Source organism: Malus domestica, chromosome 15 (assembly GCF_042453785.1).
Source record: "Malus domestica chromosome 15, GDT2T_hap1".
Taxonomy (NCBI): domain Eukaryota; kingdom Viridiplantae; phylum Streptophyta; class Magnoliopsida; order Rosales; family Rosaceae; genus Malus; species Malus domestica.
In genome coordinates, this window is record NC_091675.1 from 4,395,425 (window position 1) to 4,416,812 (window position 21,388).

General features: G+C 38.0%; 2 protein-coding genes across 7 annotated transcripts; one reads left to right on the forward strand and one right to left on the reverse strand.

The window, feature by feature from the left end:
• The first annotated feature begins 12,206 nt into the window (after window positions 1–12,206).
• On the forward strand, window positions 12,207–15,875 carry LOC103455861 (probable xyloglucan glycosyltransferase 12). The gene is made up of 5 exons (XM_008395469.4): window positions 12,207–13,590; window positions 13,694–14,002; window positions 14,176–14,466; window positions 14,568–14,681; window positions 14,807–15,875. Exons 1-5 carry the CDS (start codon window positions 12,829–12,831, stop codon window positions 15,428–15,430), a joined length of 2,100 nt encoding a protein of 699 aa, XP_008393691.2. The 5' UTR covers window positions 12,207–12,828; the 3' UTR covers window positions 15,431–15,875.
• A 371-nt stretch (window positions 15,876–16,246) lies between these two features.
• LOC103455860 (transcription factor bHLH74) lies at window positions 16,247–20,204 on the reverse strand. 6 transcript variants are annotated; one of them, XM_008395467.4, is made up of 9 exons: window positions 19,769–20,204; window positions 18,080–18,740; window positions 17,766–17,996; window positions 17,624–17,689; window positions 17,457–17,525; window positions 17,170–17,241; window positions 16,926–17,069; window positions 16,764–16,845; window positions 16,247–16,675 (listed from the first exon to the last, which is right to left on the reverse strand). In XM_008395467.4, exons 2-9 carry the CDS (start codon window positions 18,683–18,685, stop codon window positions 16,650–16,652), a joined length of 1,296 nt encoding a protein of 431 aa, XP_008393689.2. In that variant the 5' UTR covers window positions 18,686–18,740; window positions 19,769–20,204; the 3' UTR covers window positions 16,247–16,649. The 6 variants fall into 6 exon arrangements, with proteins under 6 accessions (XP_008393689.2, XP_070669258.1, XP_070669259.1 ...); XM_070813157.1 differs by having other exon boundaries at window positions 16,247–16,672; window positions 19,769–20,199; XM_070813158.1 differs by having other exon boundaries at window positions 16,247–16,672; window positions 18,080–18,464; window positions 19,769–20,198.
• Window positions 20,205–21,388: the final 1,184 nt, after the last annotated feature.

The following is a 21,388-nucleotide window of genomic DNA, read 5'->3' on the forward strand; positions in this document are numbered from 1 at the left end:
GCTGTTTTGAATCTTATGATTTCTACTGGCCCCCACAAAGCTGCTTTCATCTTCTGCCGCATCGTCTGCATTGTGAATTCATCTTTTTCGTTTGACTAGGTAATTTGACGTGGTACATAAACTTCCGCATCATCTGATTAGTACATTGCTCGCTTAGTGATTAAATTGGATTTTTCAGACTAGTGCGTTACAATTTGAAATGTTAGAGCATCACTTCAAGCGCGTACAAACGAAAAAGATGAATTCACTATTGTTCGCACTTAGTGTGGAGAAGTTCATAACAATGCTACGTGTTGTTTGAACGCACTTTCACATCGTTGGATTAGTACGTTGCTCTTTCGAAATGATTGATCGAGTCTGCAAGCTCGTGCATCGCCATTCCAAGCATAAATACAACCTCTTCCAGCATGTGAACTACCATTCCGAAGCATAGACTTTGCAACTGTCGGCACTCATCGACTGTGACAAATGCATGCGAGGAAAAACCGTGTTGGGTCAGTCCGTTGTGTCCACTGTCAAAGTGTTATATGCACGCGACGCATGTATTGATTCAACCAATTTTAATTGTGGCTTTATCTCCACCTGGCGGAATAGCTTCTCCGCTTCACGCTCAATTCATCAAGACGTGAAGATTTGATGTGTATCACCCTTTTCACAAAGCTCTATAAAGTTGTATTGCCCTGTTTGTTTGGGCCATCTCTCTCCTATCGACAGCTGCTCTTCCGACGTGTTTCTGGATGAGAGCTTAAGCATAGACGGTTGGATTTCAAGTTCAGGCTAAATTTACTATTCTAGATTATCTTTCTCATCTTTTTCTAGTTATGGTTTTAGTCTTGTTTTTATGGGTTGCTCCAAGGCTGGAATATAATATTTTAGTGTCAAAGCGACCTATAAAAACAAGGAAACTTTAAAGAAAAGTTTTTTGTACTGTTCATTTTAACGAAAACCCATATTTTTACACTAAAAAGTCAATCCTGATAGTATTCACTTTACCCTTTATTTTGTCTGTTAAAACTCAAAGTTTTCAAGCCATTTTAATTAGTTTTCCTTAAAAACAAATACCCATTTAAAAGTTTTTGAAAAAAAATACCCATAAATCTGATGTAATAATAATATTCCACAAGAAATGGTCCCTTGAGGATGAAGACGTTGTCTGAAGTTATGATTCAGAAATAGACAGCCACCTTAAACCAATGGGGTGGACCTAGGGATGTGTAATGGTTATGGCGAGCGAGTAATTGTGGTTATTTACCTATAACTATTTATGTTCATAGTCGCATAACCGCTTATCCGTTGGGTAATTGCATAAACGTTTATACTCATACCCATAACCGTTTATAAATGGTTAACCATACTCATAACCGTGTACCCATTTAACCATAACCGTTCACCCATTTAACCATAACCATAACCGTTTACCCATTTAACCATAATCATTTACCCGTTTTTGAATCCGTTTATCTTTTTTTACCCATTTACCCATTTTTTCACCTGCCTACATGTTTATTTTTTTAACAACTTGAAAATTACAAAATTCGGGAATTTCGAATGCTTGATAGACGACTAAACATCACAGTCATACACTGCATTTTGTGTCACAACATATACAACATTAACAAAGACCCATTTTTTCGACATTTTAGCTCATCAAACATAGAAAACATAATACTTAATCCTATAAAATACAACGTTAGAAGGCTACCGAACATAAACTAAACATCTAAAAATCATATCAAGACCCTTTTTTCTCCATTGACAAAAAAAAAAAGAATATGATTAATCTTTAACACGTGATCAATTATATAGAAATTCAAGCTTCATCAATTGCTAAAGTACAAAAATTCATAAAAATATTGCAATTCTTAGAGAAACTCAATTCATGAAACTTGAAATAATAAGCAATCAAAACCCATCACTGAATAATAGTTAAAAAGAAAAATTAAATTTGATGCTGTGTTTGGTTTCTGAGAAAATGCAAGAAAATATGGAAACTGAAACCAAAGAGAAACCGCGAGAGAGAGAGAGAGATGAGCGGCATAGATGAGAAAGAGGGCGGCGTAGATGAGAGAGGGCAGCGAGGAGGGAGAGATGAGCGGGGACGGGACGTTTCAGACTCTAGCGGAGAAATTGAAAATTTAAGGTTTTTATTTTTATTTTTTAATTTTACATATATTAAATTAAATGGGTAAATAGATATCCATTATAACCGCGGATAATACCCATAACCGATGGATACCCGTTATAATCGCGGGTAATACTTATAACCGCTCATTTAAATTTCACATATAAACGGTTATACCCATAACTGTTTTTTCGTCTAAACTGTTACCCATATCCGTAACCGTGAACTTTAAATAGACAGGTAACGGCGGTTATACAAACCCATGAGTATTTTGCCCATCACAACAGAACGCGACAGCAAAAGTTTTTGGACCATTTGTGGGAGCGGCCTCTAATTTGGCCATGTTTGATTGAAATGTTCACGGCGCTTAAATGTTTCAAATTACTTTAAAGTTTGGACAACGTCCATATTCACTTGACCCTAGCTTGGTATCTTCGGTCTGCTCACCAACCTACATCCAGCCAAAATGCCTAAACGGAAGACAATCAACCTACTAGATTACGATCGTTGGGTTCAACGGTATCTAGTCTTTATTTTGTTGAGAAAGTTCGACTACTCATTTCATGAACGAGGGCGTCATTATTTGCGTAGGAAAACTCCCAATCTCATGATCTATGGCGGCATTGTGATTTTTACAGAATGATTCGTAATATGAATTATTTTGATCATAAACACAAATTTTTGTGATTCAAAAACGAAGAGTTTTTAGTAGGAATTCTTATGTCATCTCTAACCAAAAGATGGCCAAAATGCTTCCTTTAGCCCTATAGCCCTGCAATAAATTATATTTTAATGAACAATATCATGCTATATTTTATACTATCTCCAACCGAGAGGGCCAAATGGTCATAGACCAAACATAATTTATTATTTTAATTGAATTAATACGGTTACTTAAATTAAACTACCATATTAAGATAAGGTTTTCAAACATATTTTGAGTGTCACTTATCGCCAAATGAATAAGCCTCCAGATTTCTTATCTTTATATAATCTTAATATTTTTTTGGATAAAATTTTCGAATGACATATGTCGCTAACGTGAGTAACTCTCCATATTTCTTATATTTTATGTAATCTCAATAATTTTTCGGATAAGATTTCGAGTGACACGTTTGCTAAAGTGAGTAACTTTCTAGATTTCTTATCTTTATGTAATCTTAATAAATTTTTTTATAGGATTTCGAGTGCCACGTGTCGAGATATAATTGGTTGTGCAAATTTTAGATATGATTCTTATTTACGTGATACTTCTTATCTTCAGCTTCCAATGTTAATAAATTGACTGGATATTGGGGTAGAATTCACACACCTTCACTTGTTTGATAAGTATCATTGACACTATCTTTCGAGACCCATCTATAAGACCTGCAAAAAGCTTCATATTCTTTTTGGGTCTAAGCCCTTCCTTTCATTGCATATTTGGCCATTTGAAAATTATTGAAAAAAATTAAAGGAAAGATTATTGGAAGATGTAAGATAATAGAATGTGAAGAATTGAAATAAAGTGAGGTAAGATAGTATGTAATGGTGAAAAGTATGTGAGAAATGGTGTATGAATGACTTAGATATTTATAGGAATAAAAATTAGATTTTTTTTTTAAATTCGTAAAAAAAGAATCAAATTTCAAAGGTAACCTAACGGCAGCATGATGTCAACTAGCTGTTGCTAGCTAGTGTTATGCTGATGGCAAGTAGTTGTTGGCATTCAAATGGGCTAAGATTGAGGGCTAGCAAAATGTCAAGCTTGACATTCTGGCCCTGGAGGGTTGGCTGCTCTTGGCCAACCCTTTAGCCGGTTCTCCCATTTTTGGCCGGATGGGGACCAAGAGCCATTTGGCCTAGCCCTTGGTTGGAGATGGTTTTTGTGTCTTCCGCTATAAAAAAGCTAAAAAATAAAAATGCTTTTTTTTTTTTTTTTTTGAAGAACAGGAAAGTGCATTCCAAGGCACATAGGCAAAAGAGGAAACAAGAGAGCCTACAAAGAGGCAAACAATAGATAGGATAAAGTAGGAAGACAGTGTAAGGAGTTACATACAGAGACGCTTCAACTAAGCAAAATCGTCACCCCCTACATTACCGCCTACAGCTAATGAGGACATGGAAGACCATCATTGATTAAAACAAAAACCAGCGAAGATGGAGGCCTATCGACCCAAACAACATCACACAGCTCCGCAGAATCACGCGACGTAAGAGCATCCGCTGCCATATTGGCTGATTTTGGGACCCAAGACCAGTGACAATTCTGGAAGGTTTCCCCCAAGAGCTTCACCCTTTCTAAAATAGGAAAAGCCTCACAACTGCCATTCTCCATAGAATTTGAGAGGCAAGAAATCGCCTCGGAAGAGTCAGATTCCAGAACTACCTCAGAAAAACCCAAAGCTGCACCCAGTTCACATTCGTGAAGCAAAGTTATAGCTTCGACAGCAGCATCACAAGGGGCCCGAATGTGGTATCGAGCTACTACAATGAAATGTGCCTCAGCGTCATGTAAAACCACTCCCACAAACCCGGAACACGACATCTTGAACTAGCTGGCATCAACATTTATTTTAGTAAAAGGGGGAGGATGAGGAAACCAAAAAGTGGCTCGACCTGGAACCTGGCCGACACACTCCCGAACCCTATTAACCACCGAACTATTGGAAACAGCCAGGAAAGACCCCACCGCATTAGAGATGGCCAAAACAACATTTAAAGGGTTGATTCGCACCTGGTTAAACACAAAAGCACACTTGGCTTTCCAAATATACCAACAAATGTAAGCCACTATCCTTTGGATCCATAACAACTCAGTAGGATTACCAATAGTAGGATTAAAAATAGCGTGCAGCTAACTTATCCAAGAGTTAATAGCTAGCCTGTTTATCTTATAACCCAAAACCCCTCCAAACCAAACAGCTTGAACCCACAGACAGAGAATGAGCAAATGTTCAACAGTTTCATCATCGCCCAAGCAAATAGGACAGGTGAGGGATGTGGTAGACCGCCTCTTGTACAGATTTGCTTTAGTTGCCAAAATATTGTGCAGAGAGTTCCATAGAAAATGGCGGATCTTTGGTGGAACATCGACCTTCCATATACAATTCCACAGCTCATCCGGGATAGATCGAACATGAGGTAGGCGATGATCTCTCACGCTCAGAAACCTAGATTGCAACGATCTATACCCATATTTTACCGTGTACCTACCATTTTTTGTTGCAGCCCAAATCAAACGATCTTTTCTACTAATATCCCCAATAAGCGTACCTTCAATTGCCTCTTGATCAGCCACTGAAAAGAAAGGAAGCAGAAAAATGATATCCCAATCACGAGACTAAGGACAAATAAGAGAGCAAACACGAAGGTTTCTAGTCACCATAGCCTCACCAAGCGGAGAAAGACGCCCCAATGGAATGGAGGATAACCAGTGGTCAACCCAGACTCTCACATCCTGACCACCCATAATTTGCCAGTGAGTTCCATTAATAAGAAGATCTCGACCCGTAAGGAGGCTACTCCAAGCCCAAGAGGCCCTACCCCCTTTTTTGGCATCCAAGAAAGAGCAATTGGGGAAGTAACGAGCCTTAATCACTCTAGCCCACAGTGAGGATGGCTTACAAAGAAGGCGCTAACATTGTTTGGCTAGTAGCGCATCATTGAACTCCATGAAGTTTCGAAAGCCTAAACCCCCCAAATTCTTAGGGAGGCCCAAGACCTTATTCGACACCTAGTGAATTTTATTGTCACCACCCTTGTTTCCCCACCAAAAACCAGCAACCAAAGTGTCTAGCTCCTCACAGACCATAGCCGAAAATTTAAAGATATTCATTGGATATGCAGGTATAGCCTGAACAACCGCCTTAATTAGGACTTCCTTGCCCGCCTTCGAAAGGGTACTGTTTTTCCACCCTTGTAGTTTCTCTAAAATTCTCCCCTTCACATAAGCAAGGCCATGTTTCTTTGAGCGTCCCCATAAAGCCTAGACACCTAAATAAGTACCCAGGTTGTCAACTACCGGCATGCTAAGAATAGATCCCAACTCCTCATAAACTTTCACCGGAGTATTCGCCTTAAAGAATACACTGGATTTTTGCAAGTTTACTTCCTGACCCGAAGCATCATAGAATAACCTAAGGAGGTTGACAAGATTTCTGCAATTTTTCACATTTGCTCTAAAAAAAATTAGCATATCATCATCAAAGAAAATATGGGATAGAACCGGCCCAGTGACTCCCAATTTCACACCATCCAAAGACTTGTTTTCCACCACAACTTGGATCAATCTGGATAAAACTTCTCCAATCAAAAGAAACAGATACGGTGATAGAGGGTCGCCCTGTCGTAGACCTCTAGACGGAGCAAACTTTTTTCCTGAATGCCCGTTGAGAATGACAGCAAACTTGACAGAAGTCACACATCCCATGATAAGTTTCCTTCACTGTCTGCAGAAACCCAATTTTTCCATTGTTGCCTCCAGGAAGTCCCATTCGACTCTATCATAAGCTTTTTGCATGTCTACTTTAATACCCAACTCGAACTTGTTTTTCGACTTGCACCCTTTCAAAAAATGAAACACCTCATGTGTTATCCCAATATTATCCTGTATCTGTCTTCCCACCACAAAAGCATTCTGAGAAGGAGAAATAATCTGTGGTAGAATGACTTTTAACCTGTTTGCCAGAACTTTGGATAACACCTTGTAAGAATAATTGCATAGGCTTATGGGTCGGAAATGAGACACTAACTTTGGGTTCGAAAACTTGGGGATCAACACAATATGGGTATTATTTATCTCCGTCGGGCTGACCACATCTTGCAATAAAGACTTCACTAGATTGTTGACATTTTCCACAATAATCTCCCAGAAAGACCGGTAAAAAATCCCTTGAAAACCATCCGGACTTGGAGCTTTGAAACCCCCCATTTGAAGAGCAGCCTCCTTTATTTCCTCCAAGGAAACTGACTCCATGAGAGTCAGGACTCCATGAGAGTCAGATTCATCTCATTTGTAATTCCAATATTTATGCCTTCCAGCAAGTTTCCCCAGTCCCGAGGTCCTCTCGATTTGAAAACATTGAGAAAATGATCATCCACCAGCTTCCAGATATGGGTGGGACTCTCCATCCAACTGTCTTCACCATCTTTTAACTTTAGTATCATATTCCGTCTGCGTCTCTGAAGAGTGGATTGATGGAAAAACTTAGTGTTCGCATCTCCTTCCCGTAACCATTTTACCCTAGACCTCTGGTGCCAGAAACTTTCCTCTTGAGCCCAAAGAGTATCAATAAGTCTAGACTTCTCTTTTATCTCTGATACATTTGTGCTCCAATTCATTTGAAGTTCCCCCAACTGTCTGAGTAACTCCTCAATCTATAATCTCTTTTTTTTTTAATTTGTTTCTGCTCCATTTGATCAAGAGAGATCGATAGTCATCGATTTTCTTCACCCATCTCCTTTGGACATCCCCACAAATCAGCCGGGCCCATCAATTTTCCACCAAATTCCTACATTCCTCTTCCTTCGCCCAAAAAACTTCAAACCTGAAAAGTTTTCTTCCCTTCCTCCCATCCAACTCCGTTTTGATAATAACCGGGCAGTGGTCAGACATTTTCTCACCAACTATTATTCCTAAATAACCTCTAGTATGCTATTTCTCCACCCACTATTATTCCTAATTTAAACGCTATTTTACCAACAATGCAGTCTTCTTCGACGATACTTTACTAACAAACGAATGACCCTCCAAATATTATGTTGTTGTATGATTATGCACTCCAATAACTATCATCAATATCTAATCATATTAGATGCTTGCTTCTTACCCTTCAATGGAAAGGGGATCTACATTCCAGGATTCATTCTATCCTCATCTTTTATTATCTTTTTGGCGACCTACATATTGTCCTTTCCTTTCACAACACAATATAAGTCTAGAGCTCCTATTACCTTTTCACACCTAACTTATTATTATTATATATCTTTTTCAATCATTTAACAAATGAACAAACTTGTAATTAAAAATTTCATTGAAGAGTGAGTGAGGAGATAAGACACTAGGCGCGGGAATAACGCTACTCTTCTTCTTTATCGTCTGATTTCTTTTGCTTTGTTGGTGAAAGCAGAAAGGATTAGTAACGATAATGTGTCTGATTGGGAATCCGAATAAATCAAAACACATCACACTAATCACGTTCTAATGATAGAAGAACTTGGGAAAGAAAGCAATATTTGTTGACTTGATTAAAACAGCAATTGAAATGTTAAACAATCTAAAAACTATACATTATGGTTGTCCAGTTTCCATCTGCAAGAGAACGACAATGAACTTGGACTGTTTGGATCCTCAGAAAGTCATTAGCAGCAATACAAAATTGAGGGAATGATGAAGACATGGACAGCATGAAACCACGCACAGAAAAGGCTAAGAGCTGCACGTTAAAAAATTTATTAGAAAACGACATGCCATTTTTCAATGCAACCACCATTTTCCATTTGTAACTTTCTCCCTTTTTTGTCATGGCTCGTTTAGAAGTTTTTTTTTATTTTTAAAATAGTTAAAAGCATTTTTTGTAAAAATGTTTTTAGAATAAATTTTGAGAAAAAAACAACGTATTTTGGGAACAAAAAAATATTTTTTCTAAAAGTACTAGTCATTTTAAAGCATTTCCATACAAGCTATTGTGCTTTTTTATTTTGCTTTCTTCTTTTAAGTTGGTCTGCTTAGTATTTTTATGTTTATCTTAGACTAAAAATATGAAACCCTTTGAATATAAATGATTTGACGAAATTGTTCGAATTAAATAAGAGTATCCCTAGGATCCTAGCTTTACTTGAAAGTTACTTTTTTTATTTTCCAAAACTAATGGGTTTATAATAATCGTAATTAATCATTGATTAGGGATTTGACGAGAGCAGTGTCGGTTTGTGTTTGCGCCGACGCAGATGATATCAAATACTAAATATATAAATATAGTATTTCAAAATTGCAATAGACCGTCCACCTGGACTGTAATTATGATCCCTAAACATAAATTAAGGATTAAGGGCTGTGCTCTTTGATCTCACCCGTCACCAAATCGTGATTAGATAAATAAAGATACCACGTCGAGGTCCTACATGTCCTCCAACTTTTAGAACTTTTAACTTTTCTTAATCCTTTTTTACATAATTAAAGTATTAATTAAAAGCTAAGACCATCACAAAGTAGAGCTGTCATCCACAAATTAACTTGTATAATTGGGTCATTAGTGTCCCGTTGCATGGCATCTTCTCTAAAATTGCTTATGGAATCATTAATTCCATCATTAATCCATGTGTATATGACAAATTATGTTTTCGTACGTAAATCTAAACAATTTAAACTTAATCTAAACATGCAAAACAATTTGATAAGAAAATACGTATGGTGATGACATTTGGTATATAAATTTTACGCCTCAACTTTGTTCTAAAGAATAAGTTTCTGATTAAATTTGCTAGCAAAATGATAGGATAACATTTTATTTATGTAAATATGAAGTGGGTTACAAGTTTATTTACTAAACTTTCTTATAGAAAAATGGGTGATAATTTATACTTACAAAAATGAAATATTGTCATATCATTTTTCCATAAATAAAAGTTAGAATACCTTATATTTACATAAATAAAATACCATCATATCATTTACTAAACATGCCATTGTCACTCTATGATTCGACATACGTTCTCTATTGACAAATTAAAAAAAAAAGTTAGAGAAACTGTATTTTTGTAGTATCATATAATGTGACAAGTACATAACACATCAATTAACGTATGATCTCACTAAATGTTTATTGTATTCATTATTTGACATGATATAGTACACTAATACAGTAAAAAGATGTGATATTTGTAGCCATTGCTCAACGAACCATCGTAAAGTGTCAATATTATTATAGGTAACATGTTTAAGATAAAACATGCCGTTATCGATACAACTCATGCAAATATAATTACAGTTAAACAGAGGGAACTACGTAGTCTTATGATCTTAACTATTCACTTACGTAGTAACTACGTGCATGTTGCATAGGTTTTCTTTCCTTTTCCAGAATTAGAAAAAAAAAAAAAAAAAAAAGGGTTGGATGACTTGGCATTTGGCAAGGGGCCGGGAATTACGCTCAAATAGCTGTGTGTGGCCCAGTGCCGGCTGAGGGGTGGAAAACCAGTTTATGATTAATGCACCACCGACGTTCCACGTGTCTCATCCTCCGGTCGTCATCGCGCACACATTTTATGGAAACCTGGACGTCAATGGCGGTTTGTGCCCTTACCTCATCGTTCTTATGTGTCAAGATCAGCCGTCTTTCGAGAATACTATTCTAACCATTTATTTGCTAGAAAATGATAGGGAGATCAATTTATAAATAAAATTTATAAATTAAATGATGTGTCATCAAATGAGTACGTTTATTAATACTTAAGTAATAATTCAATTATCAGATCAACAAGAACGAAATCATAACGCTAACGTAACTAACTGAAACCAAGAGAACGATTTTGCACACCTTATGACATTTGGTATATAAATTTTTGTTGTTTGTTGTGTCAAATGTAAGATAGACAGAACTAGACATGATGTGTTATGAATTCACAATAGAATGAGTTGTCCAATCTATTCTTGCTCATGAATTACAAGTCCATGCCAATTCAATCTTATCTCCAAAGCTCAATCTCTTTCGTGTCACCAAATAGGTTGTAAAAGAATACCAAGATCCTACTTAAAATTTTACCAAAAAAAGATCCAACTTAAAAAATATGCTATAAATACTGCTCATCAAACTAATACATTTTCCAGCTCAAGGGTTGTAATTATTTAGATTCAATAAATTATGAAAAACTTTTGTTGAAAAAAAATTTACGATAAACTTATTTTAATAATAGAAATAAAAAAATTGTGGCATTACTTAATTTATTTCATTTGAATTATCAAGCATAGCACTTAACATTACAAATTATAATCTACTTTACTTGTACCTATTAATTATAAGAAAAACTAATGAAAAATACTTGAAAATTTTGAATTTTAACAATAATGATAAAATAAAGAGTAAAGTGAATAATACCAAGATTAATTTTTTTAATGTAAAAATATGATTTTATTTAAAAGAATCAGTACAATAAGCTTTTAATTAAAATTCCCTTAATTATAATTATGTAGCTGCCTTTTCCCTAACGAAACGAGCTCATTTGAAGCTTAGAACTACCATCCGTCCATTAATTAATAATTAACAAAATACAAAACAAAACAATAAAAAAAACCATATTAAAAAAAAAAAAAAAAAAAACCATTTCACTTTTTGTCGCATCAAGACTTATTTGGTGGTAGGTAGATACCCTGTCTTTTTCGTTGAAATATTATTATTATTATTATTCCTTATTATTTTTTTTTTCCTATTTTTCTTCTCAGATTAAAACATCAAAAAGTAAAAAGAGAGAAATGGTCAAAAAGTAAAAATTATGAGCTCTGAATTCACACGAGGAGGAGGAGGAGCCACCCAGATCCAGATGGAATTCCAATCGGATTCGGAAGGAGGAACGAAGCACCTCGTACCTTCCACCGCGCCGGAACATCTCTGTAAATTCTCCTTCCCCATTTTTCTCAATTGTAAATTGTAACAAAAACAAAAATTCCCAGAAAAAAAGATGCTCCTTTTACATGTACGAAGGAAATTTCCAGGGTTAGGGCTTACGTTGTTGGTCGTTGCTGATATTATTATACCTTAAAAGCGGTAGGTGAAAAAAAAGAGCAAAACCACCCAAACAAAAAAAACAAAAAAAAGGAGAAATTGTCTTCTTTTTTTTTTTGTCGGACATCCGGTTAATAACTGCCCTTTTTTTCTGAATTTCTGCACAGTTTGATTGACTGGATTTTTTGTTGTTGTTGTACGGAACCCAAATTATCCCAAATTAATTTATTTTTTCCGGTTTGGTGAAAAGTTTAGAAGGAAAATCTGGGAATGTTGTTACTGGTAAAAAGGATCAATTCCAGACATTGACCTTCGGGAACGTGGGTTCTGCGAATCAATACAAATAAATTATATATATTTTTTGGTCAAGTTTTTTTTTTTTTGTTTTTCTTGCCTCCTCTTTTGATATTTTTTAATTAATTAGTTTCACTAATCAAAATCAAAGACGTGTTGAGCTGTTACGATTACCATCTCTTTCATTTCTCCTCTCCCTCTCTCTGTATCTTTCTCTCTCTTCTTCTTCTTCTTTTTATTGCGTCCCAGAGTCCTCATTTGCAAGCTGTAAATTGAATGGTAGCGCATTTGGCCTCAGCCCCCACAGGAAAAGTCGCAACCTTTGTTCCTGTTGTTGTTTCTCTCTCCTCAATCACTTTCTCTCTCTCTCTCTTACACTCGGCAGCACCGAATTTGGCAATGATTTAGAGACGCCTCGCTCTGCTTTCTCTCCACCACGCGTCCTTCTTCTCCTTCCCCATCTCTCTCTCTCTCTCTCTCTCTCTCTCTTTCCTTTGTCTCGCTTTCTCTCTCTACATTTCCTGACAATGAGACCAAACTCGTAGCCTTTTCTGCCTTCTGGGTCTCTTCATCTTCAAGCGGTCGAAAAGGGGTTTTGGCTCCGACCCAAAAATCGACAAATTTACAAACAAAAAAAATAGAAACGTTTCGGTTCGTTTCTGAGCTGGGTTTCGTGAGATCAGACACCCAGAGGAACTCACACCAATAAAAATGGCGCCCTCCTTCAGCTGGTGGAATAATAATAAAGACACCCACCGCGGCACTCCCGTCGTCGTCAAGATGGAGAACCCCAACTGGTCCATGGTCGAGCTCGAAGGCCCCACCGACAAGGACTTCCTCATCTCCGAGTCGCCTGGTCGGGTCCGTGGCAAAAACGCCAAGCAGTTCACTTGGGTCCTCCTCCTCAGAGCCCACAGAGCCGCCGGCTGCCTCACCTCCATTGGCTCCGCAATGCTGGGCCTCGCATCCGCAATCCGCCGCCGCATCGCCTCCGGCAGGATGGACACCGACGCCGACGTCGGGCCCGCCAGCGTCAGGGAAGTCGAAAACCCGGCCGTCCGGAGCCGGTTCTATTTCTGCATCAAGATGATCCTGTGGCTGTCGGTGCTCCTTCTGGGGTTTGAGGTGGCGGCGTATTTCAAAGGCTGGCACTTTGGGGCGCCGCATCTGCAGCTGGAGTATTTGTGGGCGTCGCCATTGGGGGTTAAGGGCGCATTCGATTGGGTTTATTCGAAATGGGTATTTTTCCGGGTTGAATATTTAGCTCCGCCGCTGCAGTTTCTCGCCAGTTCCTGCATTGTTCTGTTCATGATTCAGAGCTTGGATAGGCTAATCCTCTGTCTGGGTTGCTTCTGGATCCGGTTCAAGAATATCAAACCGGTCCCAAAAGAAGACGCTTTCGACCCCGAAACAGGGGAAACCGGTTACTTCCCCATGGTTCTTGTTCAGATCCCCATGTGCAATGAAAAGGAGGTAAATTTACTGAATTTACGAATTTTTGTAGCTCAGTAACTTTTAATTGTACGCTTTTTGTGCATTTTGTTCTTGGCTGATTGTAGATTGTTTGGAAAATCAGGTTTATCAGACGTCAATTGCTGCAGTGTGCAATTTGGACTGGCCGAAATCTAAGCTGTTGATTCAAATTCTCGATGATTCGGATGACCCAACCACGCAGTTTCTGATCAAAGAGGAAGTTCATAAGTGGCAGCAGGAGGGAGCCAACATTCTGTACCGGCATCGAGTGATTCGAGACGGATACAAGGCTGGTAATCTCAAGTCTGCAATGCATTGTAGCTATGTCAAAGACTATGAATTCGTGGCGATTTTTGACGCAGATTTTCAGCCCACCCCAGACTTCCTCAAGAGAACAGTGCCTCACTTCAGGGTAAACCCTACTTGCTGCCAATTATGTTGTTAATCATAATCTGTTAGACTTTGATTGAGACTGTTCGAACTGCATTATTGTAAAGATTGTTGCTTTTAATGAGACGAGGCAGTTAATTATTGCGATTAGGATAGCCTTAATTACTAAAATTGGTTAATTATTGAAAATTTCAGGGCAATGATGAACTAGGGCTGGTTCAGGCTAGGTGGTCCTTTGTGAACAAGGATGAGAACCTACTCACAAGGCTGCAGAACATTAATTTGTCCTTCCACTTTGAGGTTGAGCAACAAGTGAACAGCGTGTTCATTAATTTCTTCGGTTTCAATGGGACAGCTGGTGTGTGGAGGATAAAGGCGTTGGAGGAAGCTGGTGGGTGGTTGGAGAGGACCACTGTCGAGGACATGGATATTGCTGTTCGTGCCCACCTCCACGGATGGAAATTCATTTTCCTCAATGACGTCGAGGTACTATTTAGTCCTTATTAATCCTTTGTTAAAACTGGTTTACTTCCACTGTTTCAATGGTTGGCTAATGGTTGTTAGTGCTATATCTTCTATGTGCTCAGTGCCAGTGTGAATTACCCGAGTCTTATGAAGCTTATCGGAAGCAACAACACCGATGGCACTCGGGGCCTATGCAATTATTTCGCCTCTGTTTGCCCGCTATTATAAAATCTAAGGTATATATCCTTTGGGTGTTACTTGTCCCTTTGTTCAATTAAGGTTGTTTTGCAGCTTTTGCTTGCCAAGGAATTGTTGTGGATTGCGGTTAACTAATATATATCTTGTTCTTTGCTTGTCGCAGATCAGCATTGGCAAGAAATTCAATTTGATCTTTCTCTTCTTTCTGCTCCGGAAACTTATATTACCCTTCTACTCGTTTACGCTTTTTTGCATAATTCTCCCCATGACAATGTTCATCCCAGAGGCCGAGCTACCAGCGTGGGTTGTATGCTACATCCCCGCCACCATGTCGTTTCTCAACATCCTCCCAGCCCCAAAAGCCTTCCCTTTCATTGTTCCTTACCTTCTCTTTGAGAACACCATGTCGGTAACAAAATTCAACGCTATGATCTCCGGCCTGTTTCAGCTTGGCAGCGCATACGAGTGGGTTGTCACTAAGAAATCCGGCCGTTCCTCAGAGGGCGATCTCACCTCCTTAGTTGAGAAGCCAAAGCATCAAAGGGGGGTCTCAGTGCCGGACCTTGTTGAAATGAAGGAAGTAATTAGACAGCAGGAGCAAAGGGCTTCCAAGAAAAAGAAGCACAACAGAATATACACAAAGGAGTTGGCATTGGCATTCCTCCTTCTAACTGCTGCGGCGAGGAGCCTTCTGTCTGCTCAGGGTATCCACTTCTACTTCTTGTTGTTTCAGGGAGTATCGTTCCTGCTGGTCGGTTTAGACCTAATCGGCGAACAGGTAGAATAAAAAGGGAAAGCAATAAACTTTCATAGCGATATATGGCCGATTGAGACACAGACAAGCCGGGGTGGTAAACACCGTATCTAAGTAGAACAACCGAGAGAGAAGACTCCTTGGGAGAAGGTCGTCGAGAGGGCCGAGAGTGTTGCTCTCTTCCTGCTTGTCCTCCACCCTCCGGACTCCCTCCACCCGGAAGAACAAGAATAGTTGTGCTATAAACGGAGAAAGGATATCATCTATGAGAAAAATACAGATGAGAATTAGTGATGCATGTTCATTGTTTGTTTTTTTTTTTTTCAAATTTATTTTTCATTCTTTTGTTTGTAGTCATTCTTTTTTGTAAGAAAATCTGCTTCTTCAAACATCAAAACACAAGCTACTTTACAATTTCAAGGGCAATCATCTTGATGCTTTACTCTGATCATGTATAAATGGTATATATGTTTCTCTCTCTTGTGAAATTTTGCAATTTCAATTGAAGGTTGAGCACCTAACATTGGAGGAAAACCTTATCTGTAAACGTCGTTTCTTCAATCCAAATGTTAGAAATATAATTCTACAGATCAAACAAGGCCATATCAGGTTGAACTAGGCCTGTAAATTGGTATCAAACTCATTGCTTTTATATAGCACAAAAATATCTATCAAAAATTAGTTTGGACCACAAAACTGAAACTGCTGTGGTTTTTCTTCCTGGGTCACAAAGGCTGGTGGCAAAAATATGCACAAATAGAGCCGCTCTGAACCTGCTATAAGTCGGTTTTTATTTTTTATTGAAGTTTATAACCATTTCTATTGATGCATTAAATTGACAACCGGAACTTGCAGAAACATAACTCGTACTTTATTGCAAGAGAAACGGAGATTTTTTAGAGGAAGTTACAAAAACAATTGTTTCACAGTTTTTCCCCCCAAAATAAGACCCTAAGAAAGCTTCAAGCAAAGTCCTATTTCTACAAACACCAACCAACAAAGCTTCATCACCAATCAAACCTCTTGCCTTGCTGTCTCATTATACACATCTTTTGTAATATAACAAAAGTCATCTTCTTCTGCTAAAAATTCGAAGAACAAACAATTAGGAACGAGAGAGCCTATACAACCGAAATAACCTTTGTTTTCCTTTTCTTTCCCGCTTTTCTTCTTCTCTAGCTGTGTCAAGTACAGTTAACCGAAAATTTGAATCATCCTTCGGGTGGGAGTAGACCATAATCTGTTCTCAATCTTATAGCTCTGGTTTCAAGCGGCCTGCTGAACATTATATCGTGTCAAGGTTAGAGGAAAGCTAAGACACAAGAACTTTGAAAGTGATTTGCAAACATGAATTTGGGTTATTTACCATTTTGTGCCATATTGTCAATAGCTGAACTAGAATCAAAACCCATATGGAGAAGACCTTGGAGCTCGTTGTCTAATACATTCTGCAAAATCACATGCATTAGTTCAACCGATGTTTCGACAAGCAAAAAGGAATGATTTGAAGTCTCTCAATTCAAATTACCTGAGGCAAGGAAGGAAATTCTGGAGCTGAAGTTAGCATACTTGGCAAGTTTCCATGGAACATACCGGGATGGTATGGGTGAGGAGAGCCGATTCCAGGACTAAACCTGAAGACAGCTCCACCACCACTCCTCGAGTTAAGAATCTACAGAGAAGGCAAACCAAGATAAAGTTCAATACATTCACTAATAGTTTTGTTGTAATTGACAAAATTATTGAGTAATACTAGCATTTTATGAACTTACGTCTTTGGATAGAATCCGTTCAATATCAATGTTAAGTTCTGGATTCACGGTCGCAAGTTTCATTGATAAAAACTGAAACATTAAAGAAAGCAAACCTTCACTGAATCATAAAACATTTCAGGGGTAGACAACCACGGTACTAAATTTCACAATCATGCACACGGACACGGTTATCTAGTTTCAGCTTTCGACTAGCAGAAATAGCAGGACAACTATAAACGTAGTGGATTAATTTTTTCTACAAAACACGGAAGTAGTTCCTCATTTTAGACTGCAGAATATCATACCTCAACTTGCTGTTGCAGAGACTGCACATAATTGATGATCTCATCAAGCATTACAGCCTTCCCAGTAATCTAGAAAAGTGATTGGTTATTAAATTGATCAGTATTCTATATATATATAACATAAGAGAACAATCATAAAACTGACCAACTCCCAAACACATCAATACCTTATTGCATCCCGGAACAAGTTCTTGAAGCGATCTCATCCGCTCGCTAATCTTTTCTCTTCTTACCTGCAAGCAGAAACTTATATTGCTTCAATAAACTAATTTGATGCGTGTATATATGTATATAGTAATGAGAACGCACCCTTTCTGCGAGGCTATGACTATTCGTAGCCTGGCCCCTTCGGGCTCTAACATGAATGTAACTGTCTTTTGGATCTCCGCTTTGAGAATTTTCTTTAGTCTGTTTGCCCATCTGCTTACCGCGCAGATTTGCAGCTGCGTTTTCGTCAGTTTTTGCTTTCTTCTCATCTTGTTCTTTCAGATAATCAGAGCTCTCCCCAGACATATCCTTGTTAAGTTCCCCATCAGCATTCTATTACAGATAACAAAGAAATTAACATCACGGGGATAAATAATCAATAAAAAAACTTACACAAATTCAGCATAGCAATTTACCTTATTTGGACTGAATGCAGAGTTGGATTCGGGAACTCGTTTCCTTCTCTTTCCATTCGGCGAAGATCCTAAAGCACTCTCTTCAGAAATTTGGCGATCATCGTGCGATTGGGCACCGATTGTTGAAGTGCCCCCCTCCCTGTTCGGGTTATAGTTCGGAGGACACCCAGAGTTAGCAATCTGGCCACACTCAGAGACACCAAAAGAACCAACCATTTCTGTGAAGCTCCCACTTCCAAAACATGGAGGAAGCTTTGGCATCATCCCAGCATAGCTTGAATCAGATGGATATTGAACAAGGTGGGAGGTGCTACTCATTCCCTGATTCTCCATCGCAATGGGGTAAGGTGGATTGGGAAATTCGCTGTGGGAAATACCCGTAGAACTGCCAAAATGATCACTCAGACTCAATGAAACAATTGGATCCCAACCAGAACCAAAGAAAGGGTCAGCCCCATTTGACGGCTTAAACATGGACACAGAACTCATCGCCATTCTCGAAACCTTTTCGGGCAGCGGATTCGTGTTCATCCCGGAAGATGGATAGTTCAGGCTCCCATTATTTCTATGCTGAAACCCTACATCCTCACTGTCATGACCTCCCATTTTCTCAACTCAGAAGTTATAATCCTCCAAAACTATGGAGTCCTCCACCACCACCCTATATGTTATTCAAATGATAAAAGAAATCTAAGAAACTAAAGGGAAAGTGGATGGCTTTGACCAAATTTGACTGGTGATATCTTGCAGACTCAACAAGGAACAAGTAACCTTTGCAGCTTTATGGTGCTAAAGCAACAGATGCCTCTTGTTGCAGCATCCCATGGACACAAAGTGAGAGGATAAATCCAGTGTACCAGGCATAAAATCTTATGCTGCACCACCCTACTGACCTCAAAAACCCTAGGGATCAAGCTTCTAGTGCAGGGAAGGGAAAAATAAACAAAAGAATATGCTCCCCACAGACAAGAAAAGTGAACCTTTCAGAGCATAAAGTAAGACATGGACAAACAATGACATTAGCTAAAGCAACAGCTCACCAGACTAACAAAAAGAAAGCAGATTCCCTTTTTCTCTTTATATATATGAGAGAGAGCTAAATTTTCAATTTTTTTTTTAATCCTCAACTCAATCAAACATCAATCTGATTGATGGAAAAGGGCGTTTTGAAACTCTTCAAACTATGACCAAAATTGGGGAGAAAGGAGAATCTCTCCGAGCTTCAAGCAATCGAATATTATAATAATAATAATAATAATTTATAATAAAAATGGCCGCCAAATTACCTATCAGGAAATAACAACTAGCTCTTGCAAGTTTTGAATCAAAAGCTAGAAGCCTAGAAACTGAGAAAAAGGAAAGTTGCAGAACCCCTTTTGAGATATTCTCCGATGGGTACTCCAAGAAAGACCAAAAGGCATCAAATTTATGCTTGAATTGTGAAGGAATAGAAAATGGGCAGGGTTTTAGCTCAGTCCCTGAATTGGGTTTTTGATTTTACCTCCAAAATAATCAAATTCTTGGTCAAATTTGACAGGAAAATCTCAGTTCACCAATTGGGTATTTGAACAAACAGCAAAAGAAGCATCAAGTTCCAAACTTTTTATATAGATCACACACACAATGCAGCAGAGAGAGAGTGAGAGAGAGCTATGGAGCTATAGAAAAAAAGAGTGAGACTTTGCTTACCTGCCCAAGTTCACAGATGACATGTATGATTTTAAAAGAACAAAAAATAACCACTGCCAACTGCTCTGGTTGGAAAAATTATTGCAGAACCTAATCCCTCACTCTCTCTCTCTCCTTCCACACTTTACTCTCTTGTAATTTCTCCCTCTCTCTACTTTGAGCTTTCTTTGTCTGCAATTTTTCCAATACAATAATGCTTTCCCTCTGTTTTCTTTTGGGAATTATAAAATTGGAGAGGTTCTTCTCTTCAAGGCCAAGTTTGCCTGCTTCCCATCTTTGACATACTTTAAAAAAAATAAAAATTACTGACACATTTGCCAACTATTCTAGACCTCTCCTTGCTGTTGCACACTCATTTTTCTCAGTGCCAACTAACCCAATAACCCCCTTTCATTTCTTTTGAGAAGAAACTCATTATGCTCCTAACCTCCATCACCCTTCCATCTGCATCATTGCACATCAACTCTAATTCCTCTGGACCCCACTTCCAAATCACCTCCCTTCTCCACCTTTGGATTTCTGATTTTTATTTTTTTAACCCTCCTTTTTCATTACACTATTTACAGCTACCCAATGTGTTAGTCATGGTAATTTAAAGTGCAATTACTTGTCATTCATAAGTATCGATGGAACGTAAGATTTATCCCTTAAATATTAATAGTAATATTATTTGAAGCTTGGTGGGCCCCACTTTGACAGGTGTGTGCTTCTAGGGGACCACATTGAGAGTTAAGCTGGGGATGCATAACAGAGGCTAAAATCTCAAAGTTTTACTTAAATTAATGTAATATTAGCATATGGGTACTCAGTGTGTTGGGAAAAATTTTTATTTTTTTTTTTGAAATAGAATGAGAGATTAAGAGAGTGATAGAGAATATAGAAGTGGGAATTTTTTATTTTTTATTTATTTATAATTAAATATAGTTAAGATTACATGTATGTGAGGTTTTGAAAAAAAACAAACAAAATTTAATTGTGTGAAATTACATTTCTACCCCATATTTCTTATTCATGTTCTATTTTAATTAGAGGGTTAAATTGATAATTTCATAAAATATTGGTTGACAATGAATGTTTTATTAATTAGTAAAGATTAGTTTGTGGGGATTTGGATCCTCTCCTGAGCTAATGGAGAGGATCCTCCTGACCAGTTATCATGGGCCGTTCGATTTTATCCAACGGCTACAAATAGGAGATCCCTTTAAAGTTATAATAATTATAGCCGTTGAATTTTTATCCAACGGCTCATGATAACTGGTCAGGAGGATCCTCTCCATTAGCTTGGGAGAGGATCCAAATCCAGTTTGTGGTACTGGTATGTTTTGTTTCCATTTTTTTTAAGGAAAACTAATGAAAAGGGTTTGAAAACTTTGAGTTTTAATGATAAGGACAAAATAAAGGGTAAAGTGAATAGTACCAGGATTGACTTTTTAGTGTAAAAATGTGGTTTTTCGTTAAGGTGAACAGTACCATGTACTTTTCGTTAAACTTCCATTTTTTTTAACTTTGGAGGGTTTTGAGTCTGTGAGTGGTGAGGAACATAAGGAATAACGGAATCTAATCATGAATTTACCTCCTTGTCCTGGTACGGTTATCCAGCTGTACTAGTATTATTGCCTG